This window comes from Podarcis melisellensis (assembly GCF_964234715.1).
Source record: "Podarcis melisellensis genome assembly, chromosome: 4".
NCBI lineage: Eukaryota > Metazoa > Chordata > Lepidosauria > Squamata > Lacertidae > Podarcis > Podarcis melisellensis.
Window position 1 is genome coordinate 71,190,823 of NC_138531.1, and position 13,608 is coordinate 71,204,430.

Genomic DNA, 13,608 nt, shown 5'->3' on the forward strand with positions numbered 1-13,608 from the left:
TACTTCCATGAATCCAATGGACTTCCCCCATCTCCCGAGCACTGCATTCCCTGTGTAACCAAAACCTCAGCAATTTGTTGACTTGTTTTGTACATAACAATATATCTTCCATTTTATCGTGTTATCTGATGTAAACATTTCGATACAATTGCATTAATTTTTAATTTCCACACAATAAAAATATTTCGTTACCTCGCTTCTGTCTTATAGTGTCTTATTTATCAATTCAGAAATTTGCCGATACTGAAGCTATACCTTCCTAGAAAGGAGCATTTTTTAACATTCATACAACTTATAATGCTTTTTCAAATAGTCCTTAAAATTTTTCCAAACTTCCTCCGTTTCTTCTTCTCCCGAGTCTCGAATTCTGCCAGTCATTTCAGCCAACTCCATATAGTCCATCAGCTGCGTCTGCCATTCTTCCAATGTGGGTAGATTTTGTGTCTTCCAGTGCTTTGCCAACAGAATCCTCGCTGCTGTAGTAGCGTACATAAAGAAAATTCTATCTTTCTTGACCATCCTCTGGTCTACCATGCCCAGAAGGAAGGCCTCCGGTTTCTTAGGTAAGGTGAATCTCAGCACCTTTTTTAGTTCATTATGTATCATTTCCCAGAAGGCCTTCACTTTCGGGCAGGTCCACCAGAGGTGTAAAAATGTCCCTTCCTCTTCCTTACATTTCCAGCATTTATTGTCAGACAGGTGATATATCTTTGCAAGCTTGACTGGGGTCATGTACCACCGGTATATCATTTTCATAATGTTTTCCTTCAAGGCAGTACATGCCGTGAATTTCATTCCGGTGTTCCATAACCTTTCCCAGTCTTCAAACATAATGTTATGCCCCAAATCCTGTGCCCACTTTATCATAGAGGATTTGACAATCTCATCCTGTGTGTTCCATTTAAGCAGCAAGTTATACATTCTCGAAATTAGCTTGGATTTTGGCTCAAGCAACTCTGTTTCTAGTTTCGATTTTTCCTCCTGAAAACCCACTTTTTTGTCTGCTTTAAAAACTTCCTGAATTTGAGCATAATGCAACCAGTCTCGCACCTTGTTTTTTAACTTTTCCATACTCTGTAACCTCCATTTATCTCCAATTTTTTCAATTATTTCCCAATATTTAGGCCAGTGGGCCTCCATATTGAGTCTTTTACGTGCTTTGGCCTCCATCGGTGAGAGCCACCTCGGAGTTTTACTCTCCAATAAGTCTTTGTATTTTGACCAGACCATGAAAATTGCCCTTCTGACAATATGGTTTTTGAACAATTTATGAACTTTAACCTTGTCATACCACAAATATGCATGCCACCCAAAAGCATTATCAAATCCCTCCAGGTCAAGGACATCGGTGTTCTCCAATAAGATCCAATCCTTCAACCAGCAGAGGGCTGCAGCTTCGTAATATAACCTCAAGTCCGGCAGGGCAAACCCCCCTCTTTCTTTCGCATCTGTTAGTATTTTAAACTTTATTCGGGGCTTTTTGCCCTGCCAGACAAATTTAGATAAATCCCTCTGCCATTTTCCAAAACATTCCACCTTATCCACGACCTGGAGGGACTGAAACAAAAATAGCATTTTCGGCAATACATTCATCTTTATGGCAGCTATTCTGCCCAACAAGGAAAGTTTTAATCTTGACCATGTTTCCAGATCTCTTTTTATCTCTGACCAACATTTCTCATAGTTGTCCTTAAATAAATTCAAATTTTTGGAGGTCAAATGGACCCCTAGGTACTTTACTTTTTTAACCACATTTAGTTCTGTTTCTTTCCTGAACTCCTCTATTTCAATCGTTGTCAAGTTTTTTGCTAAAACTTTAGTTTTTTGTTTATTCAGCTTGAATCCCGCCACCCGACCAAAATCAGAAATTAATTCTAACGCTCTTTTAGTACTAGAGGCTGGCTCCTGTAATGTTAATACCAAGTCGTCTGCGAAAGCTTTCAGTTTATATTGTTTCTCTCCGACCACAATTCCCTGTGTCAACTGGTCGTTTCTGATCGTGTTCAGTAGCACCTCCAGGACTGAAATAAACAGCAGAGGAGATAGAGGGCACCCCTGTCGTGTCCCTTTTTCAATTTTAAACTCCTCTGTCACCACGTTGTTTACTATCAATTTGGCCTTTTGTTCTGAATAAATTGCTTCTATTCCATTTTCAAACCCCCGCCCTACTCCCATCCTTTCCAAATTTTTCTTCATAAACAGCCAAGAAATGTTGTCAAAGGCCTTCTCCGCATCAATAAAAATCAACACCGCTCTTGTGTTTGAATTAATCTGTAAAAACTCCAAAATGTCAATGATGTTTCTTGTGTTGTCAAATAAATGCCTACCAGGGAGAAAGCCTGCTTGGTCCTTATGAATAACTTCATTTAAGACTTTCTTAAACCTACTTGCCAAAATGTCTGCAAAAATTTTATAATCCACATTTAGGAGTGAGATAGGACGGTAGTTTTTAAGTTGAGTTTTTTCAGATTCTAGTTTTGGGATCAACGTGATGAAGGCTTCTTTCCACGTTTCCGGTGCCTTCCTCCCCTCCATAATCTGATTACAAACTTCCAACAATGGTTGTGTCAATGAGTCCTTCAGTACCTTATAATATTTGGAAGTAAGCCCATCAGGTCCCGGAGATTTGCCCAGTTGGAGGTTCTGAATGGCGCATTCAATTTCTTGGGTTGTAATATTACAGTTCAGGGTTGCTCTCATTTCCTGGGGTATTTTTTGTAATCCATTAGTTATGACAAATTGGTCCACCTCTGAGCTTTTTTGTGGCCTTTGAGAATAGAGTTCTTTAAAATATTTCTGGAAGGACCTTCTGATTTCTTCGGGTTTCTGAACCATTCTCCCTTCAATCTCTAGATTTGTAACTGTGTTAAGTTTTTGTCTCTTTTTCAACTGCCAGGCTAACAATTTTCCACATTTGTTTGCAGATTCAAAGGATCTTTGTTTCATTTGTTTAATTTTCCATTCCACCTCTTGATTTATCAGTTTCGAATATTGTGCCTGGAAAAACTTCACTTCTCTCAATACTTCCTTCGATTTGGGCCTGGATCTCAGTTTTCTCTCTCCTTCTCTTATTTTCTCCAAGATCTTCTCCTTCTTTTCATTCCAGAGTCTTTTTTTAATCGTGTTCTGTTGTATTAGAAACCCTCTTATCACTGCTTTGCTTGCGTCCCAGATTATTCTTTTTTCCACATTTGTCTTTAAGTTTATTTCAAAATAGTCCTTTAAAACTTTTTGGGCCTTCTTAACAATCTCCTGATCTCTTAACAAGGCGTCATTCATTCTCCATCTGAACGATCCGGTTGTATTTAGTCTCAATTCCATTCTCAAGGCGTTGTGGTCGGAGCAGGTTTTTGGGCAGATTTCCACTTTTCTGGTCTTAGGTGCCAGCCCTCTAGTTATCCATATTTGGTCGATTCGCGTCCATGTCATATGGGCCTCAGAAAAGAAAGTTCCTTCTTTCCCTAGAGGGTTCTTGATCCTCCATATGTCGATCAAATCCAAATTGTCAGTCATTTCAAAAAAGGTTTTTGGAAGTCTGCCATCTTTCGTTATATTAGCACTTTGTGACTTATCCATATTCACTGAGGCGACACCGTTCATATCTCCCAACATGATAATGTTGTTATAGTCCAAATAGTCCAGCATAATCTCATGCAGCTTCTTAAAAAATTCCGATTTTCCATCATTTGGGGCGTAGATTCCTAGAATTAAAAACTTTTCTCCTTGTGTCTGGATTTCAATTGCCAAAATTCTGCCCTGTTCGTCTTTAAATACAAATTTTGGGGACAAGTTCTCCTTTGCATAGATCACCACTCCTCTTTTCTTAACTTTATCCGATGAAATAAATTCTTGGCCTAACCTTTTATTAATTAGCACTTTTCTATGGAGTCTTGTCACATGTGTTTCTTGCAGGCAAATAATGTCCAATTGTTCTTTTTTCAAAATATGAAATACTTTTCTGCGTTTTTCTGGAGAATTCCCGCCATTTATATTCCAGCTAAGAAGCTGTAGAGACATCCCGGTCTACTTCTTGGGTATCACAGTTGGGTATCTAATTTGTCTTCCTTTTCCGGAAGCTGTGGTGCCGGGCCGCCTCCAGATGGTATGGATCCTGGTGGTAATCCCGGTGGTGGAGGCCAAGAATCTGCGGCTCTCTTTTGGAGGTCCTCCTCGTTGTCGTGTAGGAACTTCTGGTGGTCTTCTGGCGTTTTGATTCTTACCTTCTTTCCTTTATAGGTAAATGACAGACCTTGAGGAAATTCCCACCTGTATGGGATTGCGTTGTATCTTAACAATTTGGCCAAGTCTGTATATGTGGCTCTAAGGTCCAACAAATATTTAGGAATGTCTCTATAAATTTCTGCCCTTTTACCTTCGACTTCCAGGGATTTTTTAAAGTGTTGGCCTAATATCTTGTCTCTTTCCTCTCTTGTTCTCAAACAAACCAAACAGTCTCTGGACTTATCTTTTTTAACCGATCTTCCCAGTCTGAAGGCCGTCACAATCTTGAAGTCTTTATCTTCTTCAACCCCCCAAAATTTAGAAAACAGCTCCGTCAAGAATTTCTCTAGGTTGCCCTGTTCCAACTCTGGGACAGCCCTCAGCCTAAGATTACATTCCTTACTTTTCAGTTCCACCATTGACAGGTAGGCTTGCTGTTCTCCTACCTGTCTTCTCAGAGGTCTTACTTCCCCTTTGATCTCTTCCACCTTCTTGCACGCTTGCTCAGCTTTTTGATTGGCTTCCGCAGCTAATTTGTAGTTCTCCGCCGTAGCTCCTTGCAGTTTCTCAATAGCCTGGGTGTGCTGCGAAACCTGATCTGTTAACTTGCTGATAGTAGATGTAGCTCTATCAATTTTAGATGACTGATCGTCCACCTTCTTATTCAAAAGTGCCAATTGTTCCAAAATTTGTTTCAAGACTGGATCAGTTCCTCCAGCTGCCATTTCTTCTGTAGCAGGCGTTTCAACTTCCTCCTCCTGCGCCGTCAACACAGTAGGCACCGAGGATCTACGATGGTGAATCAAGGTTGTTTGGACCAGCTGCCCAGCTCTCTTGTCTTTTTTCTTTTCTTTAACTTCCTCAGCTAAAGCTTCCTTAGCTTTAGCTGCTCTTGTTTTCGCTGGGCCACTCATTCCCCAGCTGCTGTTCAAGGTCAAATAGTCTTTCAGTCCATGAGAAAGGCAAGTCCAGAGTATAAACAATTAAACCACAAAAAATCCCAATAAGATACAGTTCCCAGGCTTCTATGCCTCCGCAAATCCACTAGGGGGGGTTTTCAAAGGAAAGAAAGTTTCTTTTCCACCATCAAAGCTCCTATTTCGACTGAAATCCCCAAGTTCAGAAAGGAGGATTTCAGAGAGTTCTGTTTCGAATTAGTGCCACAAGGTAACAGAGAGGTTTCGATAACAGTATTAAAGCGATAGTGTATCCATCAGTGCAACAGTTTATGTTAAAAGAAAAGTTTCAGCAGCCTGACAGTACTCATTTGCAACACTGGCAGTCCAATAACTCGGTTGTCCCCTTCAATTCCACGTCTCTTCACAATAGGAGGAAGATTCTCTAGCACACTGGACTAAAACATTTATTTCTTCACCCTTTTTCGATTTCTAAAAACACACAGTCTATTAATGCCCCTTCTTATTTCTTTCAAAGTCTCTTTTTAACACTTCAGCCCGCATCGGGTTCTTTGCTTTGCTCCGATTAGCAGGACCGGAAGGCGGACTTCCTGTTACTCGCCTCCCGTTTTCAGCCAAAATAGACAAATTTAAGTTGATCCTTAATCAGTTCTTTGGTACCCCTTACTCACGGGTAAATTGCAGCCAATCTCGATGTTTTTCAAGAAGAAAGGTCGGCGCTCATCAGCAACAGCAGCGCGGCTTCACTTCCGCGAAAAGAGCGATGAACTCACAGCGCCGCTCCCCCGTTCACGATCCGGAGCCTCTTACGAGGTCCCTTCCTCGCTTCTGGGGGGGCTTCTGGCACCCGCCGAGTCCCACGGCCACAGGCTCGCTCTGCCTGCGGTTTGTCTGGATGGGTCTCCGCTTCGCCGTAGCGGAAAACCCTTTTTCGCGGAGCCCCTCTTCACTGGGTAAAGAGGACCGCCATTGCTGTTTTGCGCCGCCTCCGGAAGTCTCCGTTGTGGGCACTTTTTGGAGTCCCAGAAGAACAGCCATTTATTTCCTTTGTAGGAACTTCTGCTGGTCTTAAGAAATTGAGAGAGAGAGGGAGAGAGAGAGCACAGCCCTCTGGATTTTTCAGGAGAACCCTTTAAGCAGCAATCGTTTGGCAAACTTCCCTGGCCTGATAGATGCAAATTCAATTCCTTTACTGTATTTGGTTCCAGTTATTACTAAAAGGCTTTTGTTTTTGCAGAGCTGGACAGCCCCAAAAGGAAGAAGACCCCATTAAAATTGGCCCTTATTCTCCAGCGCAGGGAAAGGGTGACCTCTTCTCTCTTCTTGAATCCATGATCCTCAGAGGCTTCTGTTTTCTGGTTGTAATTAGAATTTTTTAAAAAAATATTTTTTATTAAATTTTCCATTTTAACAATCCAGTCAAATCACATTAAATAATCCAAACTATACAAATACATAGCATATACCTGTAGTCCAAATATTCTGCCAAATTATAAATTTTTGTTGGGACTTCCCATGCTTCAAGTTCGGTGGGGCTCTGATCATCTTATATCTCTACTGCCTTGAGTTTCCAATAGTTCCTTTAAATCTTCCTGTTGTTATCCTTCCTTCTTTCATGGCCTCTGAGTCCTTTCCACAGGCGAGTTGAAGTAAGCGATGATGTGCTTCTGTGTGAAATTGGTATATTTGACTCTCCTATTGCAGCTGGTAAGCCTATTGTTTGCAGTATAGCCTCACACTTCTTCTACTTCTTCTTCTTCTTCTTCTTCTTCTTCTTCTTCTTCTTCTTCTTCTTCTTCTTCTTTTTTGTAAAAGAGTAGTTTTTAAAGAGAAACAATAAAAAAGCAAAACGGGAAACAGAAAACCAGGAAAGCCATATATCTCTGTGCCATCTGATAAACATCAGTGTGCTACAAACGATAGGCAAACAAATGTTTGACATTTTACAATGTTAAGATTTCACACATTGGTGGGGGTAGAGAGCAGGAAAAGTCAGCAGCGCTGGCATAGCGATCACAAAATTCTAGAGTTGGAAGGTACAGCATCTAGTCCGACCTTACGGTTTTACCAAGTGTGCCAATACCTCCCTCTTGTGCATAGGTGGTGTAATTTGGGCTGCATGAGACGTTCATTCCTGGAAATTGGAAATAGAGGGAACATAGGAGGCTGCCTTGTACTACCAACAGTCTGTGTAGCTTAGCATTGTCTACACAGACTGGCAGCAGCCCGCCAGAGTTTCAGAAAGGGGGTATTTCCCAGTCCCACCTGCATATGCTGGAGGTTGAACTTGGGACGTTCTACATGCACAGCAGATGCTCTACCACTGAGCTATGGCTCCTCCCAAATGGGTCCTTGGAACAAAATGTGTTATTTGTGTCTTGGAGGAGCCTTCAGAGTTTGCCCTTTTCAAACAGGGGACTGCTTAGAGTGAGTGGGTGGGTGGGTGCTGGATGACAAGAAAGCAAAAAAGCAGTTGGGTTCCTTCATATATATGTATATATGTGTGTGTGCACGTACGCGCACAAGCTTGTGGGGTCAGTCTGGGTGATACTCTGGTTCCTTTCGATTCTTGGGTTCCGTCATCTCTGCGCATAGAGGTATATAACACCAAGCTTGCCAAACCAGTTCCTTTTTCAAGGAAATGGCTTTGGTTCTGTGTGCCAAATGGGCGAGGGCTTTCCCCACCCATCTCATCTGGCTGTTATGTAGAAGGATAGCCAAGTTGTGGTCAGTGAGCTGGAAAGAAGATAAAGCAGAAAAGAGAGAGAGAGAGACGTGTTTGATCTTTCCTGGACTTTGGGGCTTCCCTGAAAGCAAGGGGAAGCAAGATCTATGAGGGTGTTAATGCTGTGAGCCCTTCCATCCTATGCTCAGGTTGTGTCCAAATAAAATATCTTAAAGACAGCAGAGTCTCAGCTGACTTTCATTCCAAAGAAACAGAACCCGGGGTAAGTGTTGGAACCCCTAGAGTCTCTCAGTGCTCAGAGAGTGGTGATGTGCATCCAGTTTTTCCATATATATTTTTTCTTTTCACAGCCAGCATTCTCAGTTCACTAGTCAAGCATAGTGTTCATTGGACTGCTTTGTGGGGTTTCCCTCCCCTCCTTTAGAGTTTTTCTAAATACTGTTTTTTGTACTTCTGCACACCTCACTGCCCTAAGGATGATGATGTGTTGTTCTCATGTCTGGTTGCTTGATACTGTTTTGGCTACTTAAGCAACAACACTTGGGGAATTCAATCGGCATTAGCATGCAGAAAGATATCTCCTTCAAGTTAGACTCTCTTCCTTCAAAACTGGTCATACTCCATACATAAATGTGTCCTGGTAAAGCAGGCAAAATCCCACACTTTAATCACCTTGATTTTGTGAAGTAAAGGGTGGTATATACAAAAATCAATTATGTCACCAAAAGAGAGGTCCATCGTGATTTGGTTCCCAAGCAGCCCATTTGCCATTTCAACACTGGGGAAACTCCATGAAAACATTCAGTTTTAATGACTTTCTGAATGACTCAAAAATCCCACAGCAATCGAAATAAATGTCACTGTGTGCTGGAGCCATATTCTGTAGGTCACAAGTAGAGACTGTCTATAGCAGTGGCCATGTTCTGTCACAGAAAGTTGCTTATTTGCAGTTATGTAAGAAATCTGCTGCAGAAGATAGAGACAGACCTACAACTTTAAAGATGAGTGCCTGGAAATAAATAACTCCTTGTCAGCAATGCCAGCTCGAGACATTTTGCTGCCTGGTAAAGGACAAGATGACACCCTTCTCCTATTCCAGAAGCTGACTGGTCTGGCAGCTGAATCTTATTTCAAGTGCTGGCGACAGGACAATGCCCTCCACTGCACTTGAGGCAGCAGGCTAGCTCATGGTAAGCTGCAGGGCATACAGGCAGCTCTGGCTTGCCAACTCTCCCTGCCCCACAGCCTCTGCCACCTGAGACAGCTGCGTTACCCTACCCAATGGTAGGACCGGCCCTGCTTGTCAGAGCATACAGGGGGACAGACTTAGAAAGGGCAGTAGGGGAAGATAACCCAAAAGAGCAACTTTGCATAAATTACTCCTGTCCCACATACTTGTGGTCCTCTGGTAGTCACTTGCCTATATTCCCAGATATTAACCTTATCCTTGCATATTGGAATGTAGGAAGGGCCAAGTCACATCACCGGTGTATCTAGGTTAGTATTGTCTCTTTTCAATGCTAAATGCCGAGATGAATTCCCTAAATACACTTTTCCAAAATAGTTTATATTTACTACATTATGTCTGCTTAGTATGATCTTCTTTTGTATGTTCTCTCTCTGTGTGTGCAATACATATAAAATTTAGAAATAGAATTGAAGAGCAGGAAGGGACCTTGAGAGTCATCTAGTCCAACCCCCCGTAATGCAAAAAAAATTTTGCCCAACGTGGGGCTCAAACCCATGACCCTGAGATTAAGAGTTTCATGCTGTACTGACTGGGCTTTTAGTATGTGCATGCAGCTATATAAATTTAAAATATTATTATTATTATTATTATTATTATTATTATTATTATTATTATTATTATTTATTTCTATACTGCTGTACAGTAGTACCTCGGGTTACCTACGCTTCAGGTTACATACGCTTCAGGTTACATATGCTTCAGATTACAGACTCTGCTAACCCAGAAATAGTACCTTGGGTTAAGAAATTTGCTTCAGGATGAGAACAGAGTATCAGACTAGGACCTGGGAGATCAGGGTTCAAATCCCCACTCAGTCATGAAACTCACTGGGTGACAGTGGCGTAGCGTGGGTTGTCAGCACCCGGGGCAAGGCAAGTAATTTGTGCCCCCTAACCCATGGATTTGCGCCCCCTAACCCTAACCCCCAGATGTTGCGCCCGGTGCGGCCGGCCCCCCCAAACCCTAACCCTAACCCCACGCTACACCACTGCTGGGTGACTTTGGGCAAGCCACAGCCTCTTAAGCTACCTCACTAGTCACTGTACCCAAAGCCATTTTAGGCCGCATCTGCACTATACATTCAAAACAGCATCTTGCCGCATTTAACAGTTATAGTTCCCTCGAAGAATCCTGGGCACTACGGTTTGTAAAGGGTGCTTAGAGTTGTTTAGAGACCCTTATTCCTTCACAGAGCTACAGTTATCAAAGTTTCCTCGGAAGAGGAATTGATCATTAAACCACTCTGTAAATTATAGCTCTACACCCTTAACCAACTGCAGCTGCCAGGTTTTTTTGGGGGGGGGGGCAGGAGAGCCAAAACTATTGAAAATGCTTGCTACTGCTAGGACTATATACTGAGGATATGGGCTTAGTCCATTGTCTGATGACATCACTGCTGAGTTAATAATTCTGCTGATGCAGGCCTCCTGTGATCTTCATCACAAATGTGACAATAACTTGGCTGTTTCAACAACTCTTAACAATGAGGATGGCTTACAGAGAAAAGAGACTTCAGACAAAACCTGTTTTAATAATAAGGTAATCTCATCTATTTAGATACATTCTGCATGTGAATGTGGCTAAGACAATTGCACAGGTAGATACCAATGTAAATAATTCTTACCATGTGCCATAATCATCCCATTGAAAACAGAAAGAGCTTACAAAATATACACTACAACTGTTTCATCAGCTGAAAACCTCAAGGTAAAAAACAAGTAACATGATTCAGTCATTATTTGAAAATAAACTGTGATAATTTTTCTCATTGCAAAAGACCAGAGAAAGTTTCTCAGTTCTATTTCTGGGTTCATCAGGTTGCTTGACATACATAGGCTACTTCATGAATAAGTTTTGGATATTTTTCAGGAACCAACCTGTCTTCTGAATTACTATTGTGGCTTACAATTTAATAGAGTTGAGCTCAATTTATTTCCCATTGAAATGTGGAGATTACAAAGTTGAACATAGTGTGGCAAAACATTTCCTTTTCCTGGTCTACAAAGATATACTGCTTGATACCCATATAATGCTTCATTACAACAATAGGTTGTAAGGTCTAAAAATGCCCAGCAGTGTAAGTACGGTAATTATTTGATATATATCATTAGCCACTCAAGAAATTCTTCAAAATTAGGTCCTGCCTTCTGGAAATATACTAAAAAGCAACCAACCATCTTTTGGTTATCTTAAGGGAGGCTCACCAGGTACATTCATTACATATATTTAGGGACCAGGCAAAAACTTTTCTCTTCTCCCAAGGATCACAAGGCAGTTAAGAAAATAAAAACACAAAAATATATAACACAGTAACAAACGAAAAAATACACCCCTCCCCCAGTTTAAAAGGCCATAGATTGTTTAATTAGGCAAAAACCTGGGAGAAGAAATGTTAAAATGGAACATATTCCTTGCTGTCGTTTGCCAGGTAATGTTTAGTAAAGACAAGTTATGCAGCTTTGAGTTCTGATGTTTCATTAATGACTAATTATGAATTCATTAACATCATGTCATGACACCACGAGCCAGACAATTAAAATGATAAAGTGGTTGTTTTTCTCTTTGAACATGAATTTTGCAAACCTTTCTTTTTAAAAAATGGATATACCGTACATTGGAGATTTCATGCTTTCCAAAGTAATTAGGGACATCATTGGCTTAGGTACAGAAGAGATGAATACAGACTTTACTAGGTGTTTGCCACACATCTACTATGCATTTGTCACACATATGCACCTGATGTGTGATAAAGTCTTCCTTACCACTCCTAACCAAACCACCCAGTGAGAAAACTCATTCCAGGATAGTTTGCTTGTAGACTTTGTGTGGATCATAAATCCACTATTTATTTGATTTAATCCTTAGTATAGATGTAATGTTCATTGCTGTATTGACCAAATGCTTTTGAGAGATCATGTTGAAATAAATTAAGAACCATTAATTAAATTACATTCATTATATAAAGATTTTGCATTACAGTATTGTTGTCTCTTGCTTTTGTAAAATGGCTTACCCTAAGCAACACTTTATCAGCTACCAAACATTACATACCGGTATCTATCTTTTTCAGAAATATATTCTTAGTGGCTGTGGTTGTTTATGTTTGTATTTTTGGAAGGAAGCCATTCTGAAAATAACTACTTTTTCAGTTTTCTCCCCAACCTCCCTGTTTTGCTTAGCCCTTAAACGGAAGGACATCATGAACAATGAATAAAGAGCAATGAAGATTTTCTGCAAATGGTGGTGGAGGAAAATCTGACTTCTACTGAACATCTGTGTGATTGGCAAGTCAAAACATCAATGAACTCCCCTCTTAGGAACAATGGAGAAAGCTACTAAGCAGCAGATACACAAAATTGAATCCCAGGTAGGTGGGGGGGGATTGTTTTCTGTTAAATGGCACAAATTATTTCTGAAGATGTACTAACAACATAAAAATATGCTGTCTCTGAAAGAGATTTATTGTTGCTGTATGACAAATAGCCAGACACAGATGCTGTATTGGTCCTCTTAAAACTTTTGTTTAGAGTGTATACAGTACTTTCCAAAGAGGACGTTGACATACTATCTCTCCTCCAGTAATTTATGTTGCTCAGAACTAGTCTTTGTTATTGAGCAGAGCTGCTCAGATGTGTGTACACAGTTTCGAGACTTAAGGGCTGTCACATGGAAGAAAGAGCATGCTTGTTTTCTGCTGGTCTGGAGAGTAGGACTCGTACCAGTGGCTTCGAGTTACAAGAAAGGAGATTCTGACTAAACATGTGGGGAAACTTCCTGACAGTAAGAGCTGTTTGGCAGTGGAACAGACTCCCGTGAGAGGTGGTGAACTCTCCTTCCTTGGAGGTTTTTAAGCAGAGGTTGGATGGTCATCTGTCATGGATGCTTTAGCTGAGATTCCTGCACTGCAGTGGGTTGGACTAGATGACCCTGGGCACTCTCTTCCAACTCTTAGATTCCATGATTCTATGATTTTCTTTTCAGAAAAGTAGCTCTCTTCTCTGCATAGTATGAGGGCAGCTGGGTGCACAGCAGACCCCACACAGAACCATGCATCTGGGAGATATTGAGCTTCATTAGAAGTCTAGAGGTTCTAGTGTTCTGAGAGAGGGAGCAAAAAAAAAAATTCTTTCTCCACTTTCTCCACGCCATGCATAGTTTTATAAATTTCTATCATGTCACCTCTCACTTGCCTTTTCTCTAAACTAAAAAGTCTCAATTGCTGAAAACTTTCCTCATAAAGGAATCACTCCATCCCCTTAATCCTAGCTCTCTGCCTGGTTCCCTGTAACCTCACTCCTCACAGGGAGGGAACCGCCAGAAGGTCCTCGGCGCTGGACCTCAGTGTCCAGGCTGAACGATGAAGATACCAGTGTGCATATTTCAGTGCAGCAGCTGTGAAAAAGGTGAATTCCATGCAAGGGATTGTCAAGAAAGGAACCGAAAATAAAACTGCCAATAACATGGCATTAAACAAAAATGTGTACAGTTCTAGTTGCCACACCTCAAAAAGGATATTACAGTATAGAGCTGGTAAA

The 13,608-nt window shown here is 41.1% G+C and overlaps 1 protein-coding gene across 3 annotated transcripts in view; it reads left to right on the plus strand.

Moving 5' to 3' along the window:
- Positions 1–10,480: 10,480 nt before the first annotated feature.
- TOMM70 (translocase of outer mitochondrial membrane 70) overlaps positions 10,481–13,608 on the plus strand; it is a gene marked incomplete at its 5' end in the record, with an annotated part of 40,273 nt that continues 37,145 nt past the window's right edge. For 2 of the 3 annotated variants that reach the window (XM_081908476.1, XM_081908478.1), the window contains 2 exons: positions 10,486–10,612; positions 12,223–12,440. In XM_081908476.1, coding sequence (XP_081764602.1) covers positions 12,396–12,440 — 45 coding nt within the window. Of the gene's footprint in view, positions 10,613–12,222; positions 12,441–13,608 lie in introns of all 3 variants that reach the window. The other variant, XM_081908477.1, reaches the window with a different exon arrangement.